The sequence below is a fragment of the Amphiura filiformis genome, chromosome 8 (assembly GCF_039555335.1).
Source record: "Amphiura filiformis chromosome 8, Afil_fr2py, whole genome shotgun sequence".
Classification (NCBI taxonomy): Eukaryota; Metazoa; Echinodermata; class Ophiuroidea; order Amphilepidida; family Amphiuridae; genus Amphiura; species Amphiura filiformis.
Genome location: NC_092635.1, coordinates 18,614,422 through 18,641,815, shown reverse-complemented (window position 1 = coordinate 18,641,815; position 27,394 = coordinate 18,614,422). Strand labels below are relative to the sequence as shown.

Below are 27,394 nucleotides of genomic sequence, written 5' to 3'. Positions count from 1 at the left end.
GGTCTCTCTGACCAGTGTGGTATGCAAGGTGCTTGAGCACATAGTCCACTCTCATGTGATGAAACATCTAGAACACCATGAAGTCCTGGTTGACAACCAACATGGATTTAGGTCAAAGCACTCCACCGAGACTCAACTGATCCTAACAATAGATGACATAGCCAAGAGCCTGGAGAAAGGTGAAACCATCCATATGGCAATATTGGACTTTGCCAAAGCTTTTGACAAAGTGCCTCATGAGAGATTGTTAGGAAAGTTAGAGCACTACGGAATAAGGGGTTCCATCTTGCAGTGGATCAGACACTTTCTAACTGAACACACTCAGAAAGTAGTGTGCAATGGTGCTGAATCAAGACCAAAGAGAGTTACATCCAGTGTACCACAAGGCACGGTTACAGGCCCACTACAGTTCCTCATATATATCAACGATCTACCAAGCAAATTACACAACAAAGCTCGTCTGTTTGCGGACGATTGTGTGGTATATGCATCTGGAAATACAGAAGAGGAGCTAGCAACTTTGCAGGCAGATCTCAAACTCCTTGAAGAATGGCAGAGCAACTGGGCCATGGAATTCAATGCATCCAAGTGCTACATCATGAAGTTCACAAACAGAAAGCAACCTCCAGACCTGAGCTACAAATTCTGTAACCAACAACTTGAGGAAACCAACAATCTGGGAGTGGAGTTTGACAATAAACTCAGTTGGGATGTACACATAGACAAGACAGTCAGCAAGGCAAACAGAGTGCTGGGAGTACTAAGGAGGAACTTGTGGTTTTGTCCCCTAGCAGTAAAGGAAACAGCGTGACAAAACACTTGTTAGACCCATCCTTGAATATGGTAGCTGTGCATGGGATCCATTCAAAAAGAAACATGTCAATCGGGTCGAGAGAGAGTGCAGAGAAAGGCAGCCAGATTCTGCAAAGGTGACTTCAAACAAAAGAGTAGCGTGACTCAGATGTTGAAGGACTTGGAATGGGAGTCCCTGGAAGTCAGAAGGCAGAAAGCAAGAATGACTATGACGTACAAGACCATCAACGGGCTAGTCGGAATTAAGGCAGAACAACACTTCCAAAAGGCTGAGACCACAGGGGTGGCAACACGGAACAGAAGTAGCACAAACCTTCATCAAATGTACCCAACAAAGGATGTGTATAAACACTCCTTTTTTCCAAGAGCATCACGGGAATGGAACAGTCTGGACTCAGAAACCAGGGAAGCCAAGTCATTAGACATCTTCAAAAGCAGAATGTACAAATTGGGAACCAAAGAAACTGAAGTTACCAAGACAAGCAAAGAAACCAAGGCAACTGAAGTAACAAGCAAAGAAGAAACCAAAGCAACTGAAGTAACCAAGACAAGTCAAACAGAAACCAAAGCTACTGAAGTAACTAAGACAAGCAAAAAGAAACCAAAGCAACTGAAGTAACCAAAACAAGCAAAGAAGCCAAAGCAACTGAAGTAACAAGCAAAGAAGAAACCAAAGAAACTGAAGTAACCAAGACAAGCAAAGAAACCAAAGCAACTGAAGTAACAAGCAAAGAAGAAACCAAAGCAACTGAAGTAACCAAGACAAGTAAAGAAACCAAAGCAACTGAACTAACCAAGACAAGCAAAGAAGCCAAAGCAACTGAAGTAACAAGCAAAGAAGAAACCAAAGAAACTGAAGTAACCAAGACAAGCAAAGAAACCAAAGCAACTGAAGTAACAAGCAAAGAAGAAACCAAAGCAACTGAAGTAACCAAGACAAGCCAAACAGAAACCAAAGCAACTGAACTAACCAAGACAAGCAAAGAAACCAAAGCAACTGAAGTAACAAACAAAGAAGAAACCAAAGAAACTGAAGTAACCAAGACAAACCAAACTGAAACCAAAGCAACCAAGAAAAGTGAAGACTCGAAAACAGAACAAACATCTAGTAAGAATCGTGTATCTCTGACAGTCCAATTCCTCTGAAACCTTTGCAAAGTTGGCGAACATACAGCAATTAGTCTGAGTATGCCGACTCAACCGAAGAAGAAGAAGAAGGGTTATTATTTTTTGAGAAAAATGCAAAAATAGTCACAAATTTACCACAGGGGTGTAGTACCCCCTTAAATATATGTGTTGAAAGAATGCGGCAATTGCAGCTGAGTGTATTGAACTTCCAGTTAGTGAATTGAAAACAAAACCTGACAAATCAAATTTTCTTGGGATTGCAAAGATAAAGTGGATAATGAGTATACGCAGATCATAAAAATGAGTCATTACTTCTAAACACTTCATTCGTAATGGGGAAAAAACATATATTTTTATTGTAACCGGTGGTGTGCTTAGCCTGAGTCGAACAAACTCGCCATGTATGGCTGTTGAAGAACTAGTAGATTCGCCTTTTAAAATACTATCGTGGAAATTGTTGACACAAAGAAATAGGGATGATGATGCTGTACCTCACTAGCTGGGTCGTAAGGGTGTGGTCTTTGCATAGTATGCTTGATGCAAATACCTGTACTATAATTTTCTTCACAAGATCCTATGCACGCACTCGACGTCGCGCACATATAGATATGTGATGGTTTATGCATAAAGTCAAGACCAAATTAAAAAGACTAGTTTGGGTATGACGTCCTGTCTACCAGACCAAAAATGAAGCATGCGCAGTTAAGCAACCAATCACGTCGCACGCGTCATACCTTCACATCGTGCCCAGACGTCAGACGCAAACTAGTTTAAATTTGGTCAACTTTGATTTACCGTATATAAAAGGAACCTTGCACCATAGTGGGAATTCCAATTGAATGAACGCAGCTTACAATAGCGTGACAATTTTTTTGAGTGACTGTGCGCGAGTCACGCGGAAGTGAATCCAACCATGCCAACACACTCGTGATTGGTTAGCATTGCCATTGTATCCAAGGTCTATGTCCAGTGTGGTCACGTCGAATGCTGGACGGTTCGCACCCTTTCAATTTCGGACCCGTGCACTTTCGCCCCCTTTCTATTTCGCACCCGTGTACTTTCGCCCCTTTTTATACCGCGGGTATTGTGCTGCTGTTGATTGATGCACGATCGATTGCTTGAACTCTCGGCGGTGCGGCGAGTATGTTTATAGTGCTGGGGCCGTCGGGCATGCACTTATTAAGTCATGATAAACCCGGGAAGGAAGGAAAGAAAGGATATTTTATAACAAAATAGAGGAACGATTTTTTTTTCTCAGTATATACATGTATTACAGGCCAGATGTTTTAGCAGCAGGCTTACCCAAAATAATGAAATAATTAGAATTCAATGATAAAAATAGTAATAATAATAAATAGTAATAATAATAATAAATTTATATTTAATTATTAATTATAATATGTATAAAAACAGTGAAAATTTGTTCCAACTGATGACCAAAGGATGGATCCAAAAGGATACAAGTGTCAACAAGCAATGGATAAAATGAAAAACAATGAAAGTATGACACAACATCCAATGGGGGAGTAACACAAAACATATAAACAAAGTTAATTTAATAATATAATATGATGATAATAATAATAATGATAATAATAATAATAATAATAACAATGTTAATAATATAAACAAAGTTTATTTAATAATATAATATAATGATAATAATATGATAATAATAATAATAAGAAGAAGAATAACAATGATATGAGGATGAATGCAGATTATTTTTATCATATTCATTTATTATAAATTTTTTGTCTCTTAGTGAAATATTGTATTAGTCTATGTACATTATAATTATCTTTTAACAAACTTTTATATTTTATATTTTAGTAATGTTTTAATATCCACACGGACATGTGGAAGATCAATATTGTATTGAACATGTTTTACCGTGTATAAATAAAGTTATTATTATTATTATAATTATTATTATTATTATCCCTCACTTTTCTCAAAAAATTGAGATTTTTATACCACTGGAAACCTCTGGCTACATAATGTTTATGTCCAAAAAATAATTCTTGCAGATTTAATTCTAGCAAAAATATCGTCAATTTTGAATTACGTTCTGGTGTACCTGTGTCATAAAAACAATATACATAACAATTTGTAGAATTATACATAAGCCCTATATGTAAGAATTTTTTAAAAACATAAAAATGCATAAACATCAAAAAACCATACATCAAATTATCTATCAAAATTCATTAAAAGTATTTACATTTCTTTGTTTTATACAATTTACGTAACACTTGTAGAAATATATATATTAAATTAATTAAGAACACAGACAAAATACATCATTCATTAAAAGACATAAAAGTTAAAACATTTGGTTCATTATTTACATTTCTCATTAAAACGAACAGAAAACTTTCCTGATTAATAATATTTTACGATCGTACGTCAAGAGGCATATGGCACTTTTGCATGTCTGTTTACGGTACCCTACCATTGATTGGACCCACACCATACCCGGCGCTTTCGCGTAAGTCATTCATTACATAATGGGTTGAAGGAGTCACACTTTATACAATCACGGCCGCGCGGGTCCGGAGACTTGTCAAGCAATCGATCCGCACGGGTGTGTTCTGGGGACGAATATATGCGTGCTACTGCCTTGTCGCCGTAGGCTACAATTGCATTGATTGAACCCATGTCACGCCCGGCGCTTTCGCATACTAGTGGCAGCTAATACTCGCGGTGAAGAAAGGTGGTGAAAGTCGGCACAGCATTATCGCAAAGCTGCTGCAGGCATTTGTTTTGCTTGTGCGCATTTGTCTTTGATAAATTTGCTAAATATTTTTTTTCCATTAGTGTCATGTCAAAGAAGATCAATTCGGCAACATAAAGATGGGATAAAATTATAAATTATAAGCCATCATATTTTTGGCCATATCAATATTAGGCCCTATAAATTTGATACTTTATAGGCCATAAATAATTGAATACTAAATTATATAGCCTATTATAAAGTACTAATAAGGTAACATAATTCTAATAATAATAATAATAATAATAATAATAATAATAATAATAATAATAATAATAATATAATAAAAATAATTAATAGGCTATATAAAATAAAATAGAAATGAAATAAAATAAAATAGGCCTAAGTAAAACAAAATAACAAATCAAAAACATAATGAATACCAATCTTTAGTCGAAGCACATTTAATATATCGTAATAATATAGGCCTATTAAATTCAATCGAACCGGAGAGTCCATCAACATACTATTTGCTTTTGTACACGCTGGACCCAGTACTGGTACTGCAAACACAGACAATCAACACTCAAAAGTCAACCAATACTATACACATACAATAGGTAACCTAGGCAAACCTAAGTTAACACATTTACTAGTCAGCTTAATTCGCCGAGACCGGGCCCCAACACAATGCATATTTACATAGAAATTTGAATTTTTTTCGAGAATAGGTGGGTGAAGGAAACCTACATAAATATGTTTTCTATACTTCACTTGACCCAAATATATGATTTTTTATGGTGATAATCAAGTCGCACATGGAATTTTAGAGGATTTTGATAGCAGTTCCATTAAAAAAGCTGCCATCGCCATGAGACTAAGATCTAGAAACACCCCGAAATGCCGTTTTGGGGAATTTTGCTAGCTGAATCTTTTTGATGAAAGTCAATCTTTGACAAGATGTAACTTTGCTACGGAAAGTGCTATGAAAAAAAGGTTTTCAGTTTTGGCTTAGTTTACTCAAGGGCTTTAATTTGATATAAAACGATGCAATTTGATGGCAAATTTGAATTCACCTAGGATACCTACATACAACACCCACTGTACCGCCGGGAGTTGAAGCGATCGATCGTGCATCATCAATCAACAGCAGCACATTACCCGCGGTTTAAAAGGGGGGCGAAAGTGCACGGGTGCGAAATTGAAAGGGGGCGAAAGTGCACGGGTCCGAAATTGAAAGGGTGCGAACCGTCCTGTTTCCGTCACGTCACACTTCCAAGGTCGTGCGTTCGCGTTGTAATTTGAAATACGCGATATACGATCATGGTAAATGATCATGGTTGGATCGAGTACAGCTGCTGAAAGCTGCGTTCATTCAATTGGAATTCCTACTATAGTGCGTACCCAAGTTCGCTCTCATGATCGAAATGCGAGCAGTGCGAGAAATGAGAATTAATTTTGTCTTAAGTTAGCATATGATTTCGATTTGTTTTTTACTTATTTAATATTTTTCATCATGATGCTGAACAAAGTAAGCTCTAGCGTATTTTGTGAATTTTGAGAACTTACGTGAATAATATGTTATTCTTTATAATGTCTATGACATAAGCAGTGGACAACAAACAGACAATCTGTTGCATGCTCAGTGCTTGAAATTGATGTTGTTATTGTGGCACTTTCACTTCCGTAAACATGACCGCTGCAGTTTTGAACTTAGACTTTTCTGAAAGTACAAAAATTAGTCAAATTTAAAAGTCAAAGTTTATATCTATTTTTTAATCAAAAATGTTGAAATTATTATTTTTAAGCTATTATTTGTTTAATATTGGCTCTATCTTTAAAAATTGTTTTTTGACAATAAAATAGAGCACAAAATTTCTTATATTCATGAACGAGCTCAATAATTACCCATGATTCTCCAATCTGCCAACATGTCAGCTGCCAGGAAATCGAGATGTAAGCTTTTTAGAAATTGACTATTTTTAATAAATAACGTCTATGTTTTTGATGGAGGTTAACTGATATTATTGATTAATGAACGATTTATCAGGTGCATATTTTGTTTAGCATAACATGTGAGTAAACCCATGTGTTTTTCGCCTGGAAGAAACCTGAATATCGAATAGTTGCCAAATTCTGCGGACTTGTCAATGTAAACAACAACATAAAATTTGACCTTTTCGGTAAATCTCATGGGCCTTTGCGAGTACACCTGAGATGTCATCATTTGACATCGCACCGACTTCCAATGCGCAGTAACGTTTAACAATGTTTGATTAACGATGTCGATTACGATGTGCATGACGTGCAGATATGCATATGTCATTATGTGCGCAGCTATAGCCAAAATATTAAATTCTCGATCATGAGAGCCAACTTGGGTACGCACAGTTATTTGCGTCGAGCGTACTACGCAAAGACCGGCGCTTACGGCGCAAACACAGCTTTTGAGAATTGACCAATCACACGGTCGTTGCTAGGCAAGGACAGGTCAAGGTTCGGTCATGCAGGTCGCGAGAACGTGTTATTCTATGAAAAGTACGCTGACGCAGATGGTACATCCTCTCATGATCGAGAATTTGTTATTTTAGCTATAGCAGATCGGCGTGACATCAAAATCAAATGTAGGCATGTTCATAAAATTTTGAAATTTAATAAATTCATCTAAAATTACTTACTACACCCTCGATAAATTTGTGTCTATTTTTGCATTTTTCTCAAAAACTAATAACACAGTGGTAACAAAAGTTATGTATATGATAGGGGCAAGGAATCCAATTACTACACTGGAATTTCAGTGACCCAAGACAAGCGGTTCGTTATTTATGATAGAAAATAAGGTACCGCTAGGATGTACCTCATTTCCTATCATATATACTAAACTGCATGTCTTGAGTCACTGAAACTTCAGTGTAGTAATTGGATTCTTTGCCCCAATAATATACATAACTTTTGTTACCAGTGTGTTATTTTTTGAGAAAAATGCAAAAATAGTCACAAATTTACCACAGGGGTGTAGTACCCCCTTAAAAAGAGAATCATTTATTTAACTTAAAAAATGAGTGGTCAATCATGTATGTATACAATTGGCAATGACATGTCTCTGAGGAAAAGTATGCTCGCTTCATTCCTAAATTTTGGTACCGGTAGATGTATCATATAGTCCCAAGTATTTAAATGAGGTCAAAGGTCTAATTTTTTTCCCCTAAAATGCATGGAACAGCTATGTTTCCATTTAATGTACACACTCTACATCTACATCCAAGAAATTACTAGGCTTGTTATCGTTTCATTTTTCTTTGGCGACATGTCGCCAAAACTCTGAATCCGACGTCGAATCTTTGTCGACAAACAAGTGAAAAATATAGTCTTTATAAAGCTTCCGAATTTGTGCATCCATGACGGCCGACGATGGCGAATTCTATGACCCTAAAATAGCACTTGTTACCTGTACGAGCAGTGCCAAACTTTATCCTACCATATTTCCCTTGAATGAATTGACTTCTACCAAACGTTATTCTTGTTGGATGGCTTCATATATTTGCTTTTTCTCCTTTATTTTGAGGATTTATTACGATGATTTACAAGGTCAAATTAATTCAACAGTGAAAGCATGCAGCGATGATGTAATGGCGTGTGCAGGGGACTCCCAAAAAGCAGTTCAAAAGTGGTTCGGGAAGGACTTCGCTTCAATATGACTATGTGACTGTGTTATCATGAACCCAATCAACTCATTGCCGTATCATCTCACTTTTATATTTAAATAAAACAGCTAAATAATAATCCATAGGCGGGCCAAGAAATATAATTACATCTTTACAAGCAGTTTTAAAACATCAGCTTCAGCTTGCCCTCCCAGTGCCTACACGGTAATAATGGACTGACCCATGAGTTACGACATGACAAGTTCGCTATTAATAGCTCACACACAGCGTTGAACCATATACACGTGGGTTTCGCTCAGGGCCAATCGCCATGTGCTGTACATCGTACATGCACCTCATTATAAATTCGCTGAACATGCTGAATGTGGCAGGTGTGGACCAAACCAGTTTTATACACTGGCTCAACACGTGCTGTGTACAGTATGCATTGTTTACATAGTTACTTTCCACGCTATTGGTAAAAAGTTTTTAGCTTGGAGGTTTGGACGGCATTTTAACTCCGATCATGGCAATTCTATTGGTGTTATCATGGTAGGCCTATACCCATCTAAGTGTAAATATATTAATTGGCTTCCCTTTGTTTTTTGTATGGTCATTTTGTCTGGATTGTGAAGCTCTTGGTTGTATATTTTTACTACTAATTACTAGGCGTGCATGATTTATTATTGATTACTATTTTGTCGACAGTGATAGTCTCTTATCGACTGTCGGAAAAATCTCAAAAAATTCATTGTCGACAATATTGGCGACAGTAGCTCTGTCGATAACAAGCCTAGAAATTACCAACTTTAAGAGTTGAGCTCCACTATCACAATGCCATTTTTCGGCATTCTTACTACAAACTACTTTTATATTCAATATTCATAACAGAGTCTCACAACTTTTCTCATTAGCGCATCATATTTTATTTATTCGTTATTTATTCAGGAAATTCCATCAATACAAATGTACTGGTCTCCCTGGAAGACCTGATTATAATTCTATATACATGAACATGATAATAACAAGATAGAAATATAAATTATACAGTATGAAAAAACCAGACATAATACAAAACAAAATGCAGCAATGTTGAGCTCAATTATTATACAAAACTTACAGACCAATTGCATTTTTGAATTCACCCAAACTCATTGAATTAAAATTGATACGAAGATTGGGATGTTGTCTCATTCTGCAGAACCGTATACATCACATTCACATTAAAACTTGAAGGATTACTATTTTTTATTCTCTTTACTTGACTACTTTAATATGTTCACCATATACATGTATAGGCCTATTATTGGCATGTATTTGGGCTTATGGCATATCTGAATGAAGGGACTGGTTCCAGTCCCACTATCACTTATGAACTTTTCACCTCTATCTATGACATACTTCTTTATTCATACACTTGAGCGTCTCTAAATGAAGGGACTGAATCCAACCCCATTATCATCTAAACTATTTAGAAAGCATATATTGTCAGGATTGCAAATAGAAAAGTTTGAATGGATATACAGGGTGTGCCAAAAATATACAGGGTGATTCCAATGAAAAGTACCAAAAAAATAACATTTCTTTACCACTACAATATTTACAATTCTAAAGCCTACATCAACAAACTATTTAACAATAACCAGGGATCAATATGTCATCAGATTAATCCTTTTACTGTAATAATCTCCTTTGAGAAGTATATTTTATAGATATTTCAAAGATAAAACAATTTAAAAGTCCATTTATTTATGAAAACCTATATTGCTGCTTCCTGAATTCTATTGGATTGCATGACACACATATTCCACTGCATTAATTAAAAGCTTGTTAAATCCTTAATTACTAAAGTTTATTAAGATTAACTATTAAGCAATTATAGTTAGAAAGTTAAAAAATAAGATAAAATTATGCAACTGCATTTTTACTTCTACTAGGCACCAAAGTGCATGAATTCTGTGAGTGACAATAATACAAAATATTGTGACATATTTATTTTACAGTGAGTCCTGCCATCATGGAGATGGACACAGAAGCCCTGTTTGAAAAGTTCACCATTGAAGAGATACGCAAAGTAGAGCAGGAAACAAGGCAAGCTAGATTTCATGGGTGGATTGTGGATGGGGGAAATGTACATGGGTAAACAATGGGTACTAGTATATTGTAAGTGGGATGTAAGTAGGTTGTAGCAAGTTGGGTATCAAAATTTGTAAAATGTTATTTATTTTGAACTCTGTATTTTCTCAGGGGGCTCGATTTCATATTGCTATATAATCCTTGTAAATTGACATTATAATGTATAATGTCATTAGAATCCACAGATTCTCACCAGTGGATATATGTCGACCCAAGTCATTTTCCATGTGGGCAAGTGTCAGCTTCAGTTATATGTAACTGCAGATCGTACACTTTTCAAAGGGCCACAGAGAGCTGGCCCAGGGTTTGGAGTAGATGAACATTCATGGTTGATAGAATATGCATTATGACATATGTTTTGAAAAAACTAATATTACTTATTTTTCACACCAAAGTGGTCCTCCTTCTAAAAAGCAACTTGTTTCAAATTGAAAAACATTTTACCTTTGTGTGTTCTAGGGTTTCAGACCCCCCCTTCAGACCTGGACCTGGTCGATGTTCCTTCCTGTTACCAACATCTCATTGGTGGGCCTGACTTGTCAAAACATTTTTTGAAATAATTAAATGCTAAATTGAAAAGAAAACTGTTTACTGCAGCTCTCAAATGTTACCAATTTGCTTATTTTGTATTTGGTACTCTAATATTGGTGTATGTACAGTAGTAAAGGTCCTTGACCTGATTGACAGCCTCATCACCCCCCCCCCCTATTTACCCCATTATTGATTATTTTATCATAATATGTAATATATCCTATTTTCTCATTACTATCCTGAAATTTGATGTTCTAAATGGATGTATTTTTGGAAATATCATTTGAATAATTGATTTGTCTGATTTCTTTAACTTCCAGGGCAGAGATTGAAAAGAAGAAGGAAGATTTACGTCAAATGGTTGGGTAAGTAGTCTGAACAAATAGTAAGCAGATACAAAAGACAAACCAGTTATTGTGTTGAATGTTCTCAAGTTAATAACTGACTTATGTAAGTAAGAATTGTAGGCTCAGAAGTTTCTATTATGGTAACAGAAAAATGATTTCGGATTGATTTTCCATGACTTTGACTTTTGTTTCCATAACTTGAAATTTATATCCTGTACCATATCATAACTTCATATGTTAGGAGTTGAGTGGCTGAAGCACTAGTTATATACCGTAAACATTCGCCTAATGGCGCACCTGGGCTCCTTTGCCTTGGTGTAAATTTAATGTACAAATAGAGAGACCCCCTCCTCTAAAAATCCCAACAAGAATTAAGGATACGTGCCCTTATTTGCTGGTGGGATTTTTATGGGAGGGTACTTTTAGTTAGTGTCTAAAATTCCAGTTATGTCAAGGGAGCCCATGGCGCCATTAGGCGAACCTTTACGGTAGATCGGAAAAGCATATTGCCTTATAATGTTATTCAATATTAATTGCAGGGAGAGATATCGTGATCTAATAGAAGCTGCTGATACCATCAGTGACATGAAGAATTGTGCTGGAAAGGTAAGGCATACACCCCCTATGGAAGACATGACCTTAATTTTCCACACAGGGAGTGTGAATTTTAAATGGGGTTTGATAAATGGTTGACTTCATTTGAAATCTACACCCCCGTGTGGGAGAGTAAAGTCATGTCTTCCATAGGGTGTATGGACTTCAGCTGGAATAGCCCATTTTCTACTGGTGTGTGCATCGGCATCATATTCAATACAATATTAATCAGTGCTTTTTGAAATGAATCTAATACTGGAACTTCCTTGTTGTGACATTGCATTGACTGGAACCTCCTGATTTCATCAGGCAAATGACCTGTTAGACTGGTCAGATGATATATGTAGATTGCTAGGGATTGTCTTGATGCAAAAAGTAAGTTCCAGTATTAGATTTATTTCAAAATTCCTATTTACAACTAATGGATGATGGCTAAAAGCATTCACTCAAATGTTGATCAGTATACAAGAGAACTATTATGCAAAAGAATCAACTTTACTCAAACTGATGTGTAATTTCTAATTGCTGAAGATGGTCACCTTTTGGAAGGTATTTGCAATTTATTTTATAGACTGACAGATACTTGCAAGAATTATTTGTATCTTACTATAATTCACCAGAATCTGTTTGTTTGTCTGTTTGTCTGTCTGTCCGCCTCTTTTAATTCACCAGAATCTGTTTGTTTGTCTGTCTGTCCGCCTCTTTTCTCGGAGACTAGGGTCGTACGTTCCTCAAACTTGGTGGGTGGGTGCAGCTTGGTATGAGGCAGAACGTGTTTGTATTGGTTAGTGGGTCAAGGTCACCCAAGGTCATCCAGGGGTCAAATTAGTAAAAACTGTTTTTCTCGGAGACTGGGGATCGCAGCACGTTCGTCAAACTTGACGGGGGGGTGCGTCTTGACCCGGGACAGAACAAGTTTGTATTGGTTAGTGGGTCAAGGTCACCAGAGGTCATCTAGGGGTCAAATTAGTAAAAACTGTCATATGGGCATGAAACTTGGTGGGTAGGTGCATCTTGACCTAGGACAGAACAAGTTTGTATTGATTAGTGGGTCAAGGTCACCCAGGGGTCATCTGAGGTCAAATTAATAAAAACTGTTTTCCTCCTATTTTCTCGGAGACTAGGGGTAACACGTTCCTCAAACTTGGTGGATGGGTGCATCTGGACCTCAGACAGAACAAGTTTGTTTCAGTTAGTGGGCCAAGATCACCCGAGGTCATCCAGGGGTCATCTCAGGTCAAATTAGTAAAAACTATCGTATGGGCATGAAACTTGGTGGGTACAGTCAACTTTTATAGTCAAATTTTTGGAAGGTCATTTTGGGGTCATCCAAGGTCACCCAGGGGTCATCTGAGGTCAAATTAGTAAAAAATGTTGTATGTGCATGAAACTTGGTGGGTACAGTCACCTTTTAGAGTCAAATTTTTGGAAGGTCATTTTGGGGTCATCCAAGGTCAAATTACTAAAAACTGTCATACGGGCATGAAGCGTGGTGGGTACAGTCAACATTTAGAGCCAAATTTTGGAAGGTCATTTCGAGGTCACAAGGGGTCATCTGAGGTCAAATTAGTAAAAACTGTCCTATAGGCATAAAACTTGGTGAGTACAGTCACCATCAGCCAGGTAATCGCGACAGCCGAGAACCGCCAAATACGGGTAACCGCCTAGTACATCATAATGCTTGAGCACTGAATTATTCCAGGCGTAGAATGTGCTAAGTAATTCATTTGTTTAAACTTTGACTTTTGACTCATATCTTGAATTATAGATTTATAAAATTACATGAGAATATTTGACCTTAATTGACCCTATGCAATAAACCAATTGGAATGTATTGTATACAATATAACAATTGAAATGGGAGTCATGACAGAGGGACATGTCTTTTGATCGATTCCACAATAATGCATACCTGCCACATGTTTATTTTATTATCATGTGCAATTCCCTGTAGAGGCCTCCTGGAGGACAGAATTTTGTTTAAATGATGACGAGCATGTCATAACCTCTATACTTGGCACTTAAAGAATGCACACACCTTTTGAATCATTTTCATCTTTGAACAAATTGATCTATATACATATAAAGTAGACAGGAATGTGGAAATGGTTTGCACATGTCATTTACATATCATTTCTTGTTTGATGTACTCAGATTGTGCAGTCAGTGCAGACCATGCAGACATATACCAATGAGTTGCAGCAGACACACATGACGAGAGGGATCTCAGCTAAGCCATCACAAGTTAAAGACAGGCAAGTCTTAAGCATTGGTCTCTGGTATATCTGCTCTATTTTACTGCATTCTAATATGTGGCTAACAGTGTTAGCTAGTCCAGTGTTTAAGCATCATAAATCACCAATTTTGTTACCACCGTATCCCATCAACTATGGTCTCATACCTCTGTTGATCAGTTGAAAGATATACACTTTGCGTCTGTGTCGACCTTGAATCTGTCTAAATTAGTTTTCTATGTGAGATTACCTTTCTGCATTGTATTGTACTTTTTTATGGGTTTGCAAGATAACTCCTGAGTCCTGTTGCCTATGTTACATTTGTATCTGTTTCCAGGTTTCCGACATAACACCAAAGTAAGAATTGATTTGGGAATTTAAAATGAGCCTTGACACTTATAACAAAGCATTCGGTGTCTTTGTGCAGTCTCCTCATATTTTGAATGAACGATTTGACATTTTTGTTAGTAATAATTTAATAAAGCAAGACATATTGGATGTTGGGGTTAATGCCTTGTCAAAAACTATTTTATTTGTCTCTATGTGTAAATGAAGTGGAAATGAATCAGGTTTCGAAATAAACATTTATTATTGGAATTTGAGATATCAATTATAGTACCCTCATTCAAATGTCATTTCATAACATGATGCAGGTTGGTAATTTTGAGATGAGTGGGCATGATCACTTTCCTAAAATCTCTCTTAAAGTTTAGAATGACACACTTTTGCTCAGATCGACCTGAACTCATGTTAATACATGATTTACGCAGGGATTTGTGTCGTCTTCATGAGCGCCACTTAACGCAGACCAATGCTTGGATGCGTAATCAACCAATGAGATAACTGGTCTTTTGTTATGATTGTGAGATGATTGAATCGGCCAATCAGAACCCTACTTCCTCTCTTACGCTGTGTATGCTTTCAAAATGTAAACAAGTGCCATTCTTTTCTGTCAGCAAGTTTAAACTTCCTTGGGAGAATGATGTGTAGCTCACCTGGTGTTTTTATACCGCAATGATGTTCAATTTATACCACTCTCCTGACAGCTCTCCTAAACATTAGGCTATTCCAGCTGAAATCCACACACCCCTATTGTAGACATGGCCTAAATCTCCCACACAGGGAGTGTGAATCTCAAATGGGATTACCTGAATGGGTGACTCCATTTGAAATCTACACCCCCTGTGTGCGAGATAAAGGTTGTGTCTTCCATAGGGGTGTATGGATGACAACTAGAATAGCCAATTCTCAGGAGAGTGATGTGTGACACATCTGTAATTTTCAAAGTCGTAGTCATCATGGCTGTTTTTCTATTTTTCCTACAGGTCTGTTAACAAGGAGTTTTATGGGATAGCATCTCAGATTAAACTGCTTCTAGATATGCCAGAAAAGGTACAGACATTATTTAGTATTACATTTTAGCTGTAGCTGTAGTATTAATATCATGATCAGAACATATATGGGACGGATGAAAAATAGCTTCTTGCTATTTCCTTCATTCATTACAACATTTGTGTCTCATTTCTGATTTTCAATATTACTATTTCCTTACCTTAGATATGGATTTCCATAGAGAGTTCTCAGCACCTGAAAGCCACTCAACTCTACCTGCTAGCCTGTCATATAGTCAGCAGTCTACAGCTTAACAGCAGCACACAGCAATCAGCTCAGCTGTATTACATTTTAGCTGTAGCTGTAGTATTAATATCATGATCAGAACATATATGGGACGGATGAAAAATAGTTTCTTGCTATTTCCTTCATTCAATACCACATTTGTGTCTCATTTCTGATTTTCAATATTACCATTTCTTAACTATAGATATGGAGTTCCATAGAGAGTTCTCAGCACCTGAAAGCCACTCAACTCTACCTGCTAGCCTGTCATATAGTCAGCAGTCTACAGCTTGACAGCAGCACACAGCAATCAGCTCAGCTGCTGGCATGGTTCCCATTGTTGTCAAGACAATGGACGGCTATCAGCCATTTCAAAGGTGGGATCTTGCAGAGCTGCAGGAACATCTTGAAGAATGCCAGTGTATCTGACCAGGTAAATGTGGTACTCTTCTTAAGGGTGTGGTTATTTTGATTTTGAAACTTTTGAATGCAGCTATTGATTATCAATGAAAACTGATTGAAGACCTTGCTGACTGTTGAATCTGTGATAGTGTACTAAATTGGATCGGATAGTTGTGCTGAAGCCCCTTTTAGAACATATTTGTAGCTTGTGGTTAATTCTAAATTTTAATCTCAGAAAACCATCCAAGTCTTGAGTTGCAAAGACTTACCTGTCTACAGTATATTATAAATTATTGGGAATGTCAAAGGTCATGTGTATGAGGTCATACATCATTTAGAGGTAAAAATCTTACCTAACCACTTACGGAACTAGAAAATACTATTAATCTTGTTTTTTTATCTTTGTGATGTGAAATAAACCAAGCTGTTGAAAGATGGATCCGGTGCGTGTATGTTCCCGTACTAACAATAACAATGTATCAATGGTTCAAATCATGACTTGTTTTCATTCATCATTTGATGTTCTTTTAATATGTATTGCAGGGTGTAGCCGATGCATTGTGCTCCATCATGCTCCTAGAAGACAGCTCACCAAGACAAGTGTTCACAGAGTTTCTACTTGCAAGAAAGGTACTAGCCAAATCTGAAAATTTTGACCTTTCGTATTGAAGATTTACAATTTTCCTCCAAAAGACCTAAAATCAGAAACGGCCCAGAACGTGTAGATATCTGTACACAGCAGGAAGTTGAACGATTTGCTGTTTGACCTTTTAATGGGACGATCAAGCAAATTCCTTAGGCTTTTTATCAGAATGACATGGTACCAATCGTGCACATGTGGGACAATAGCAACAAAGTTGAATGGACTTCAACTGTCCTTGTGTATGAGTTGTTTGAGTATTGAAGTTCCCATGATAATTTCTAATCATAACAAATTATCATGTAACTATTTATCACTTTTTTTCAGACTTCAGTACAGCAGTGCTTTCATTCAAGTCAACATGGTAAGGTGTAAACTTCAATTATATTGTCAGCTTTGTTAGATTTGAGCTGAATTTACATTCAGTCCATGAACATTGAGTTATTGTTTTTTATGAATGAGGTAGTGTACTATTTGCCATTTTTGAAACCGATTGGTCATAAATCAAGGACTTATTGCTCAGAGACCGAGTGTAAAACTTAACGTGTTAAGAGGAATATGGAAATATATAAGCTTCGGACTCTGGAAACCCTTTTTGTTATGAGTTTATGTGCTAACAGACTTTGTGTTGACAAGGTTCCACTATATTTGCATTGAACTATTGTACAAATTAAGAATCATATTTTGCATTCAGTCATCAAAGGCATTGTGGAGTATGTTTCAAATTTTTATATAAATTTTGTATTGAACTCAAAACAGAAGTTATATTTAATTGTAGTATATCTTCATTCCCCCCTTTTCTGGTGGTTAAGGATCAGGTTATCTCTGTAAAAAAAAAAAACAGACAAAAAACATTCTTGCCTCAGAATTTGATGGCGTAAGTGAATTTGCATTAGTTTGCAACATTTTGAACTTGCAGGATAGTAATAGCATTCTTTGAAGTGGGATGGAAATTTAACTTGCCTCATGTGTTTATCGTTGTATTTTAGGTACCAGTATTAAGAGTCAAGTATGTGGTGTGATTGAACAAATCAACATTACACTGAGACAAATCTATGCTGTATTCTACCATCAAGAACAAGATGAGGAGAATGGTAAGCATCAAATGTTAATACTAGTGACAACATTTATAATTGACAGCGGAATATTTACAGTGACTATATCCAGGATATAATCCAACCTTCCGTAATATTGTCTTATGATTCTATAACATAAAACCTCAAGATATTAGGCTAAACGATAGTGTCTCAGAGCTTGCAAAGATGTGTAATGCAGTTTATTTCTCCTCTTTCCACTCCGCCAACTTAAACTCAATCAAAATAACCATCAAAATAACCTTCAAAATAACCTTTAATCAAAATAACCTTTTACGGTTAGAATGGTTAAAAGGTGCATGAAACTTTCAAACCATTCGCATACACATAGTGAAATATTGCCACTAATTTAAAGTGTTAATCACACATTTTGAGATGAATGCAAACCACAAAACTATTGTGCATGGTAGCTCTGAGACACTCCTTTTTGGGGGCCTTACCACTATTCAGATCAATAATTATTCTGAATTGGCTCTCAAGGATAGCATTAACTTTGACTTGATATTAAATTTTAATTCTGTTCCTTTGCCTTCAGATTCCTGTAATTTGCTTCTGAAAACTTTGCAAGGAGTAGTCAACCCAGCAGATCAAAAGGGTAAGTGTAGACTGACACCCTCAGTTGGTCAATGTTATGGTTAACAACTGAAAAGCTTACATGTAATATTTGTGTCTGTCTTTAGCCCCACAATCTGGGAAATGATTCTGCACAGTTGTGTCCAAGTTGACCTCTGAAATTGGAAACATATTTTGGAACATTCAGCACAATGGTACACAAAGACAAGGGGACATTGGCAGTTTTGCTATGTAGCGCAACAAATTTGGCTCACATAATTTTCTGTGCCCATCACTGTGTGTATGCAAGTTGTTTGATATGGCACAAAGAGAAAACGTTTTTATTTGTATTTTTTCCTATCCACAGGTCTAAGTATATTATCAGATGACTTGATGATGGGTTCGTTTACTAAACACCTCCCTACTTCCATTACTGGTAAGTGTAAAGCTTGCACTCATGCTAAAACATAGTATGGACAAATCCACAAAGGCATAGAGCTGAACAAACCAATTAAAAAACATGTTTAATAAAAATGTTTGACAGACATATCATTAGACCAAATTGCTATTGCAGTTAAAAGAGGAATAAAGAATCAATTATGTATGTTGTGATGGAAATTACTTTTAGGGTGACATTCAAACAGCAGAGTGTAGACTCTTTAAAGGTGAACCTCATTGAAAATAAAGTTATATATCAATGGAAAGCTTATGATGTCAGGATACTAAAAACTATTTTTTCAGATTTTTTTTGATGGCTAATAAAGATGAAAAAAAAAAAAAACGAATGAATTTTTGGTCTTTTTAAGGCGCCCAAAAGCACCCAAATCAATCGTCTATGACCTTGGGAATGCTCGTGGCGTAAGCTCAGGGTTCGCAGATCACGTGATCCTGCTCGGAAACATGTAAACAAGACTTGCTTCCTGTACTTTGCAAGCTGCCCGGCAAATCTGATTTTCACAATAAAGCTTGAAATTAGAGGAATCTTCAAGTTGCTGGTTTCTTCTATATATATATTAGAAATAATAGAATTATTGTCAACACGTAAATTTTCCGTAAATATTTGACAAAATCAGTCATAACTAGCTGGGTATAATTGGGTAATTGAGTTTGAATTTCGCGCTGGATCAATTCCATGCGCAAATGCTTGCTGCTGCCATTCATGTCATGGACTGAATAAACATGATCGAACAACAATTTAAATACTTTCATGAAAGTTCATCTGTGTTGGTATAAATCATGATTTTGATATAAACTTTTGATCCAAACACAAGGAATTAATTCCTACCTCGTAATTTTTACATGCTACTCCATCTTTCATCAGCGAGTGATACAGTCACTCACTCGCTGATGAAAGATGAGTACCATCTGAAAATCGAGTAGGAATAATTCCTTGTGTTTGAATCAAAAGTTTAAATCAAATCAAAATTAAATCTTGTTTGTGACATTCCTATTCTTGATTCATTTTAAAAATATCGTTTTGCAGTAATCAAAAATTAATAAAAAAGCCGATTTCTTCAAATCCAGCCCATATAAACTTGGTTTTCATATTCAGCGCATTGCGGTAATACATTCTTTCCACACAATCGCGACTGAAAGAAACAGATATTTTATTTTAAAATAAATACAATTTGAGCTTGATAGACCATTATTTGATGGAATTCTGAAATCTGAATAAAATTAAAATATTGTCACTTGTGTCACGATTCTTTAATGATAGTACAATCAGTATACGGTACTGAAAAGTGAAACATTCATGTTTTATGGATTACCGCACATGATGCGTAAATTGCTGCTGAAGAAAGGACCCGACAGGTGGTTCCAGGGTTTATGCACAAACACAGCGACTAAGCCCGTCCTGCTTGCGTGTGTTTCAGCAGATTTGATCAATCGTTCTCTTATATTTGGAACATTTACAGGAATAAATTTTGCTGATGAAGTAGCAATAAGTTGGAAATATCAGAATGTGAATATAAAATCGGTCATTTTGTCTGCAAGTACAGTACAGTCGCGGATACTGAACACTCGGCGCGGACTCGGCGACTGAGTCTCGGGTCGATCACGCACTGAGTTCATCCGTTATGTATCTCACGAGTTCGCCTATCATACATGACCGGTTGTAAAGCTAAGAAATAATTAAAAAATCCTGTACATGTACCTTATTCTATTCCTTCATTTTCTCATTGTGATAAGTTCATCTCAACTTGGTGTGACGATCTGAACTGGTAGCACTAGCAGTTATGTTTTGCAATCTGTTTTCATTCCGGTTCTTCGGTGAATCTTTGCTCTTCGTCCTTTACTGTAATATTCCCTATGCATATCAGTGATATCGTGGATGGCTTGGCCTATCCCAAATCACCCCGGCCAGCACTTTTCCCATTTTTAAATCCACATACTTTATTCAGGAACTTCATTATTGATTTGATCATGATGTTTTATTCTTATTTTATTGAAGATATTGTTCATGTAAAGTAAGTTGACAATGATTGAATTCGTGCATTGGCCCGATGCATGCCACAGTAATGCATGGACATTGTGTTTACAATCAAACCGAAGTAACTGTGTGTCCCGGGCTGGCGTCATCAACGGCGCCCAATTTGAACGATTTCGTTTTGTAATTTAGGGGGGGTGCCAATATCCAATCTTTGCATGGAGATTATGTCTAGCCTGGTGCGTTAGGCAAATAAAAAATATTCTTTTCTGCTTCCTGACATCATAAGCTTTCCATTGATGTATAACTTTATTTTCAATGAGGTTCACCTTTAAGGGTGGTCTTAACCCTGGAATCATGGAAAATTTTGAGCCTCATAACTGCTAACTTGTTGGTCTAAAGTCTATAAAAGTATAGGGTTCAGACCAACCTTAAGTCTAATCTATGGGTTCAAATATTTAATTTAATATGTTCATGGTCATAATTATATTTCTGTCATACAACTGTACAGATCATAAGTACTTATTTTTACTCCTATGATCGGGAGAGTCTGCTATACTTACTATTGATTCACTTTGTGCATTCTTCTTTTGAACACATTCTGTAGGTTTCAAACCAAGTCTGCGCACACCGAGTACACCAATAGCAGCGGGCTATTTGCAGCAGAGTGTAGAACAGTGGGTAGAGACATGTATAAAAGATGTACATAATGGTGTGGGTAAACTGCTCAATTATGTTGCCTCCATCAAAGCACTGACAAGTATCAGGGATGAGCTGTGGGAACTTCTGGCTGCGGTTAGTGAATTGGATTGATCGATTGATTGATTGATTGCTTGCTTGATTGATTGATTGATTGATTGATTGATTAAGGTGTGCCTTATGGTTAATTTTGCACCTTCAAATATACTAACCATCTCAAAAGTTCGGTCTTAGTAATAGGAAACTAGGCTTGTAAAGATACCACAATTTTTCGCCATTTCCTTCATTCCTTTTCTGCCGTGACTTTGAAGAAAGTTTGTCAGTCTTTTACCACTGGCAGCATGGCAACAAGTCAATGAGTGTACTGATTAAGACTGTAGTGGCCGTAGCTTATTGTCTAGTTATTGGCTGTAAATTTCCACTTAACTTTTCATTTACAGAATGGTGATCAAGTAAGCTGGGACAAGGTGTGCAAGTCTGTCGTCAACCGTCGTCTGTCTTTGTGGGAGGAATTCATTCGACCATTGTTTCTTACAAGAGTACAGGTATTGTTTGTTGTATACTTGATCTCTATTGCCTCTTTCTACTGTAGTGTACAAGTAGTATAACTAACTACTCAGTTTTGTAAGCTCCCATTGTTCATCAATCATTCAAAGTATACATTTTGTTATGTAAGATCGTAGATATCTTTCCTAATTTGACACCTCATTTGTTAAAATTAAGCAAGAAATAACAGATTTACGGCTAGAATATGTCTAGGGAGGACAGCTTTTAAGATCTACTGAGCTCAGCCATGCTTTGCTGTCTTTGATAACGCATTGTATCGAAGAGGTACCTGGCTTTTATCAAAACCCAAACCCATAAAAGCCTGTAGCAAACTCTGCCAGGCTCCGCTCAATTGTACACACCGCACAGATACCATGCGTTGACCAAATATCGATCGAATCTATTTTACGATCACGCTTGAATTAACAAACCCTTGAAACCTAATTACACCACTTTATATAAACATTTTGTTGGAGTAAGTTCCAGACTTTCTATTGACCACAGTCACGCCCCCAGACATGCTTATTTAATGACCACGTGAGTAGTTGATGAGTGGGTCGTTATGTAATTACTGAACACAAAGGAAATTGATTATAGTTTTACCATCGACCGCGTTTATAATCCTGTTGCTTTGCTGACTGCTCCGAAAGATATCAGCACACTCATATACTGTTCGCTTATTCCTATCGAACGCTCTGGCGTACACGAATCATTATCGAAGACAGCAAAGCATGGCTGAGCTCAGTAGACCTTAAAAGCTGTATTCCCCTAGTCATTGTCCAAAAGGTGACATTTGATGAGATTCTCAATAGGATATCACAGTACTGCTATCATGGGTAGAATTATTGCATGTCCATTGGCAATCTTATTAAGTGTCACTTCTGATTTAGTGATTTAGACAATAACAGTCTTTCTGAAATAGAACTCTATATTTACAGATTTCAGTTACCAAATTGTTACTCCTGATCTTTAAATAAATTTTCGTCACAGGTATAAGGTTATAAATGTCGTTGAAGGAACATATCTAATGTAGTTCAAATGGAATAACAATTGTGCAACTCGATTTGAGGATAGTCACATCACAGTTGACTATGAGCCAACAGTGGTGGCATCATAAATTTTCTGTGTTTAATTATTCATGAAAAAATGGCTGATCTTCCATTCTGGATCAGGCTAGTGCTTCCGAAAATTCACATAGCTTCCCTGTGGCAGTGGCAGTTTTCTTTAAAATATCCATCATGGTGCTATTTCAATCCAAATATTTCAGCGATTGGAAACTCACACAATATGCATAGTATACAAATATATACTGCCATGAGAGGTTCTGGTTAAAACTATGGGCCCGAGGTGAGATCAATAGTACTATTTTCCTGAGGCGCAGCCCGAAGGAAAATAGTATTAATTGATCTCAACGAGGACCATAGTTTTAACCAGAACTTCGAATAAAGGCAGTATATATTTGTTTTATATACTTCATTAATATATTCTTTGTTTATTGATTGGTTAAAAGAAAATTATTTGACGTTTGGTCTCTCCAGCTTCTATCCTGAGTGAACAGCACGACCAATTTAAGCACAACCTATATTTTGCCCTTCAAAAAAAATCGAATAGGCTAAAATCGGGCTAACCAATTACAGCAGCGCGAAATCATGTTATGGCAGTTTCGCAATATGCGTGAACGTTCCGTCGCATCGAATACTGCGCATGCGGAAGGCATAGTCAAAAGTACTATTTACTGGCTTGGAGGTACTATTTACGGCTCATCCGGGACATTAAAAATACTATTTACGGCTTAGAGGTACTATTTACGGATATGAGTACTGATGGTAAAACTATTTTTGGTCATGTGATCCACTTTTAACCAATCAATGAACAAGAATATATTAATGAAGTATATAATACTCTCTATTTGTACTGCAAGTATAAGAGTTGCCTTGACCTGATAAGGTGCCATTATGATGCACCTTGGAAGGCTCTCTCCACCCTAGTGTATCCATGAGTATCAAGCGTTGATTTATGATCACAATGTAGCATGCGGTAGTTCCACATTTGCTATGTTACACACTTCAAGAAAGTCATTGACCCATATTGCATCTCTCCACCATAGTCTATACATTGAATTTGTATGCATAAGCATTATCACTCAGAAGGTAGCCTGTTGTTGCATGTTCAAAATGCAATGCAACTGTTTGCAAAATGCAAATGCAACTGTTTGGTTATTCCTTCATGTAATTTTACACGAAATTAGGGTTAGGGTTATGATTAGGGTTATGATTAGGGTTATGATTAGGGTTATGATTAGGATTAGGGTTAGGATTAGGGTTAGAGTTAGGATTAGCTTACACAAAATAATTACATGAAGGATCGACCAACTGTTGTGCACACTTACAAGGCAAGATACATCCCTTCACCTTGAAGGATATCTCCGGCAATCACAACATAATTAATTATCAAACACAAATCACACGGTTTTATTTTAAACAAACTCATATTGACCATAAAAATGAATAAAAACAGCTGACTCTCAACACGCGATATTCAAATTCCCGGGCGCCGAAATTGTCCAGTGCAATGACGTCCCAGTAATACAATGAAGGCAGACAACAATTGAGCACAAATAACCACAAATTGCACTAGACAATTTCGGTTGACAGCCGGCTGTTTTTATTCGTATTTATGGTCAATTTGAGTTTGTTTCAAATAAAACCATGTAATTCGTGCTTGATTATTAATTTCTATCATATAAGGCATAATGTTGTGATTGCCGGAGACATCCTTTAATGATTATTTGTTGAAATTTTCATCAAATTAATAAAAATAAACTTATATTCATATGTGTCAACAACTATACTATTGTTGAAATGGCAATAACTTGGCAACAAGGTTACCATATGATTAGTGCTAAGCAGCAGTCAACAGTTAGTATTGATAAAGGCAACTGGTTATTGTCAAAATGCCAAAAGGAAAATTTGTTGACTGGTTTGATGAAAATTCATATCTTGAACAGTCCTGATAAACATTGTTTATACAGCTACTGGATATTGCAGTTTCAAAAGTACTAGACTCTTTCATATTTTACCAAGTAATATTAGGTTTCAAAAGTTGCACTGTCAGACTGAAATCGAGGGTGCTCCCCTTGAAACCTTGTTATGGATTTGTGACAGAAGACCTGAATTTTCACAATTGGCAGTCCACTCTTTTTAAAGCGTGCCACTTTAAAATTCAGAAAATAGATAAAATTGTGGGTGTTTAAACTTTGTGGGTAAAAAGCATGGAATGAGATAAAGTGTGGGGTTAAAATAAAACCCTGCAAACCACATCGTAAAATAAAATGCCATTTGATTGTGTTATGGTTCCAGTGCCAATCCACTAGTCTGACATACTACAAATAGCCATACTCGGAAGCAGTGCATGTGCTACTCTCTTCATTTTGCATACACCCGTAATGTCGACAATTTAAAGGGACTACCTCAGTGGCATATCATTGCAACAACATTTGCTACAGCCAACTCATATGCTGTGCACTGGGCTTTCACAAACATTGCAATGAAAGATTGGTTATCACCTTGTTAGCACATGAAACATGTTGTATGGTGTATTATTATAATAATGTGTATCAAAATATGATGCAGTCAGCATTCACCACCCGGTCGTGTGACTAAAATCCACAAGTATTAGTAGTAAGCAGTTAAGATAGTGTGAAACTGCTTCCAAATGGTAAGAAGTGTTGGGGTCAGAAATTTTCAATAAAAAGGTGCCATAAAAATGGTGGGGTTAAGTAAAAATGACTGGGAGTCAGCCCTCGAATTAACCCACGGCACCGACGGCATATTGCCGTGGGTGCCCACCCCATTGCCGCAATGCCCTCAAAATATGTCCTTTACCGACGGCAGTCACTTGCCGTGCCCCTAAATGAAGTTGCTGTGGGTGCCCTAGCCGGCCAGCCTTGCCCCTTCATTATAAAATCATTAACAAGTACTGGTTAAACCCCCAAAAATTGTGGAAAATTAAATCGAAAATCTTGAACACGATCGCTATTTTGAGCATCGTAACCACAGAATTGATCGTAACCCAGCTATCAATCACAGTATACATAATAGTTTGTTGTCAATTAATATTCATTACCCGTACGTAAGCTTACATATTCAGCCAATCACATCGGCTTTTATACATTATCTGGTTGCTAGAAATCTGACTTCATTTTCTCGATTGGTCAGAGAAATACCTTCAGCCTACTATCGACCAATCAGAAATGCTGTAAGTAACTATTAAAGCTTCCTCGTGTCGTGAACAAAATCGAGCGCTGGGCAAATCAATTATTGATCTCTCGATTAGCAAACATTGACTTCCCATTGCAAACCGATGGCGATCCGGTATCGTCTTATCTTGTACATGTGAGCCCATCTCTAGATATGTTTTGCACGAAATAGTTTTTATCCCGGCGAATTTGATCAATATTATTACCAAAGTTACAGCTGTTTCATCGCTACATTTCGCGTCAGTTTTGCAGCTCAGAACTAGGGATCATAAAATTTAAGTAAATTAAACTGTTGTTTTTGATTGCTTTGTATTATTTAAGCAGGTTTTTGAGCAAGCAGGTTAGTTTTAGTGTAAAGTTGAGAGTCGAATTTTACTTTGGTGTCGAATTCAGCTGACAGCAATGCATCTATTCGCTTTTGAAAAATTGCCTTGGTGCCCTTCTCAAATTTTCAACAGTTGCCTTGATGCCCTTTTGAAATATTACAAATTGCCGTGCTGCCTTGCCTTTTCAGTGAAAATCCAAGGCAATTATCAATTTGCCCTAAAAAAGTTGCCGTGCCCTTTCAGATCCTTAATTCGAGGGCTGCTGGGAGTCTGACCCCACTGCCAACTATGACTTTGTGCAGTTCATTTCAGACAACCGATTCAGTTCTTTCTGTGATAAAAATAAACACAAAAAATGTAATTACACCAAAACACTATCAAACAAATATATCATGTAAGAAACAAAACACAATATAAAAGTATGTATCTGTTTATTTTACTGCAGAGGCTTGTGTGCAAATAAGACAAGTCTTTTCCCTCTCAAAGCTTACCATTTATAATTATAGTAAAGACATGACTGTGATACAACTATTTTAAGCATTACATGTTTTGTAAATAAGACACTAAAGGAACAAACCAAAAGTCCAATGTCTATAAAAGGGAGTGCTAAAAGGAACAAACCAAAAGTCCAATGTCTATAAAAGGGAGTGATTTTGTTAGGCTGACCCCTTCCCCTGTCCCTCCCTCCC

At 36.7% G+C, this 27,394-nt stretch overlaps 2 protein-coding genes across 2 annotated transcripts in view; one reads left to right on the top strand and one right to left on the bottom strand.

Moving 5' to 3' along the window:
• The window catches only part of LOC140158744 (uncharacterized), a 14,227-nt gene extending 7,950 nt beyond the window's left edge, over nucleotides 1–6,277 (bottom strand). Inside the window, exon 1 of the mRNA XM_072181951.1 lies at nucleotides 6,227–6,277. The gene's annotated coding sequence lies outside the window, so the exon portion shown is untranslated. The remainder of the gene's footprint in view (nucleotides 1–6,226) is intronic.
• A 294-nt stretch (nucleotides 6,278–6,571) lies between these two features.
• LOC140159445 (conserved oligomeric Golgi complex subunit 1-like) overlaps nucleotides 6,572–27,394 on the top strand; it is a 177,214-nt gene continuing 156,391 nt past the window's right edge. Inside the window, exons 1-14 of the mRNA XM_072182923.1 lie at nucleotides 6,572–6,613; nucleotides 10,305–10,392; nucleotides 11,289–11,333; nucleotides 11,855–11,921; nucleotides 14,064–14,164; nucleotides 15,469–15,535; nucleotides 15,966–16,193; nucleotides 16,706–16,792; nucleotides 17,130–17,166; nucleotides 17,792–17,896; nucleotides 18,432–18,491; nucleotides 18,816–18,884; nucleotides 21,484–21,671; nucleotides 22,016–22,120. Coding sequence (XP_072039024.1) covers nucleotides 6,589–6,613; nucleotides 10,305–10,392; nucleotides 11,289–11,333; nucleotides 11,855–11,921; nucleotides 14,064–14,164; nucleotides 15,469–15,535; nucleotides 15,966–16,193; nucleotides 16,706–16,792; nucleotides 17,130–17,166; nucleotides 17,792–17,896; nucleotides 18,432–18,491; nucleotides 18,816–18,884; nucleotides 21,484–21,671; nucleotides 22,016–22,120 — 1,272 coding nt within the window. The 5' untranslated portion in view covers nucleotides 6,572–6,588. The remainder of the gene's footprint in view (nucleotides 6,614–10,304; nucleotides 10,393–11,288; nucleotides 11,334–11,854; nucleotides 11,922–14,063; nucleotides 14,165–15,468; nucleotides 15,536–15,965; nucleotides 16,194–16,705; nucleotides 16,793–17,129; nucleotides 17,167–17,791; nucleotides 17,897–18,431; nucleotides 18,492–18,815; nucleotides 18,885–21,483; nucleotides 21,672–22,015; nucleotides 22,121–27,394) is intronic.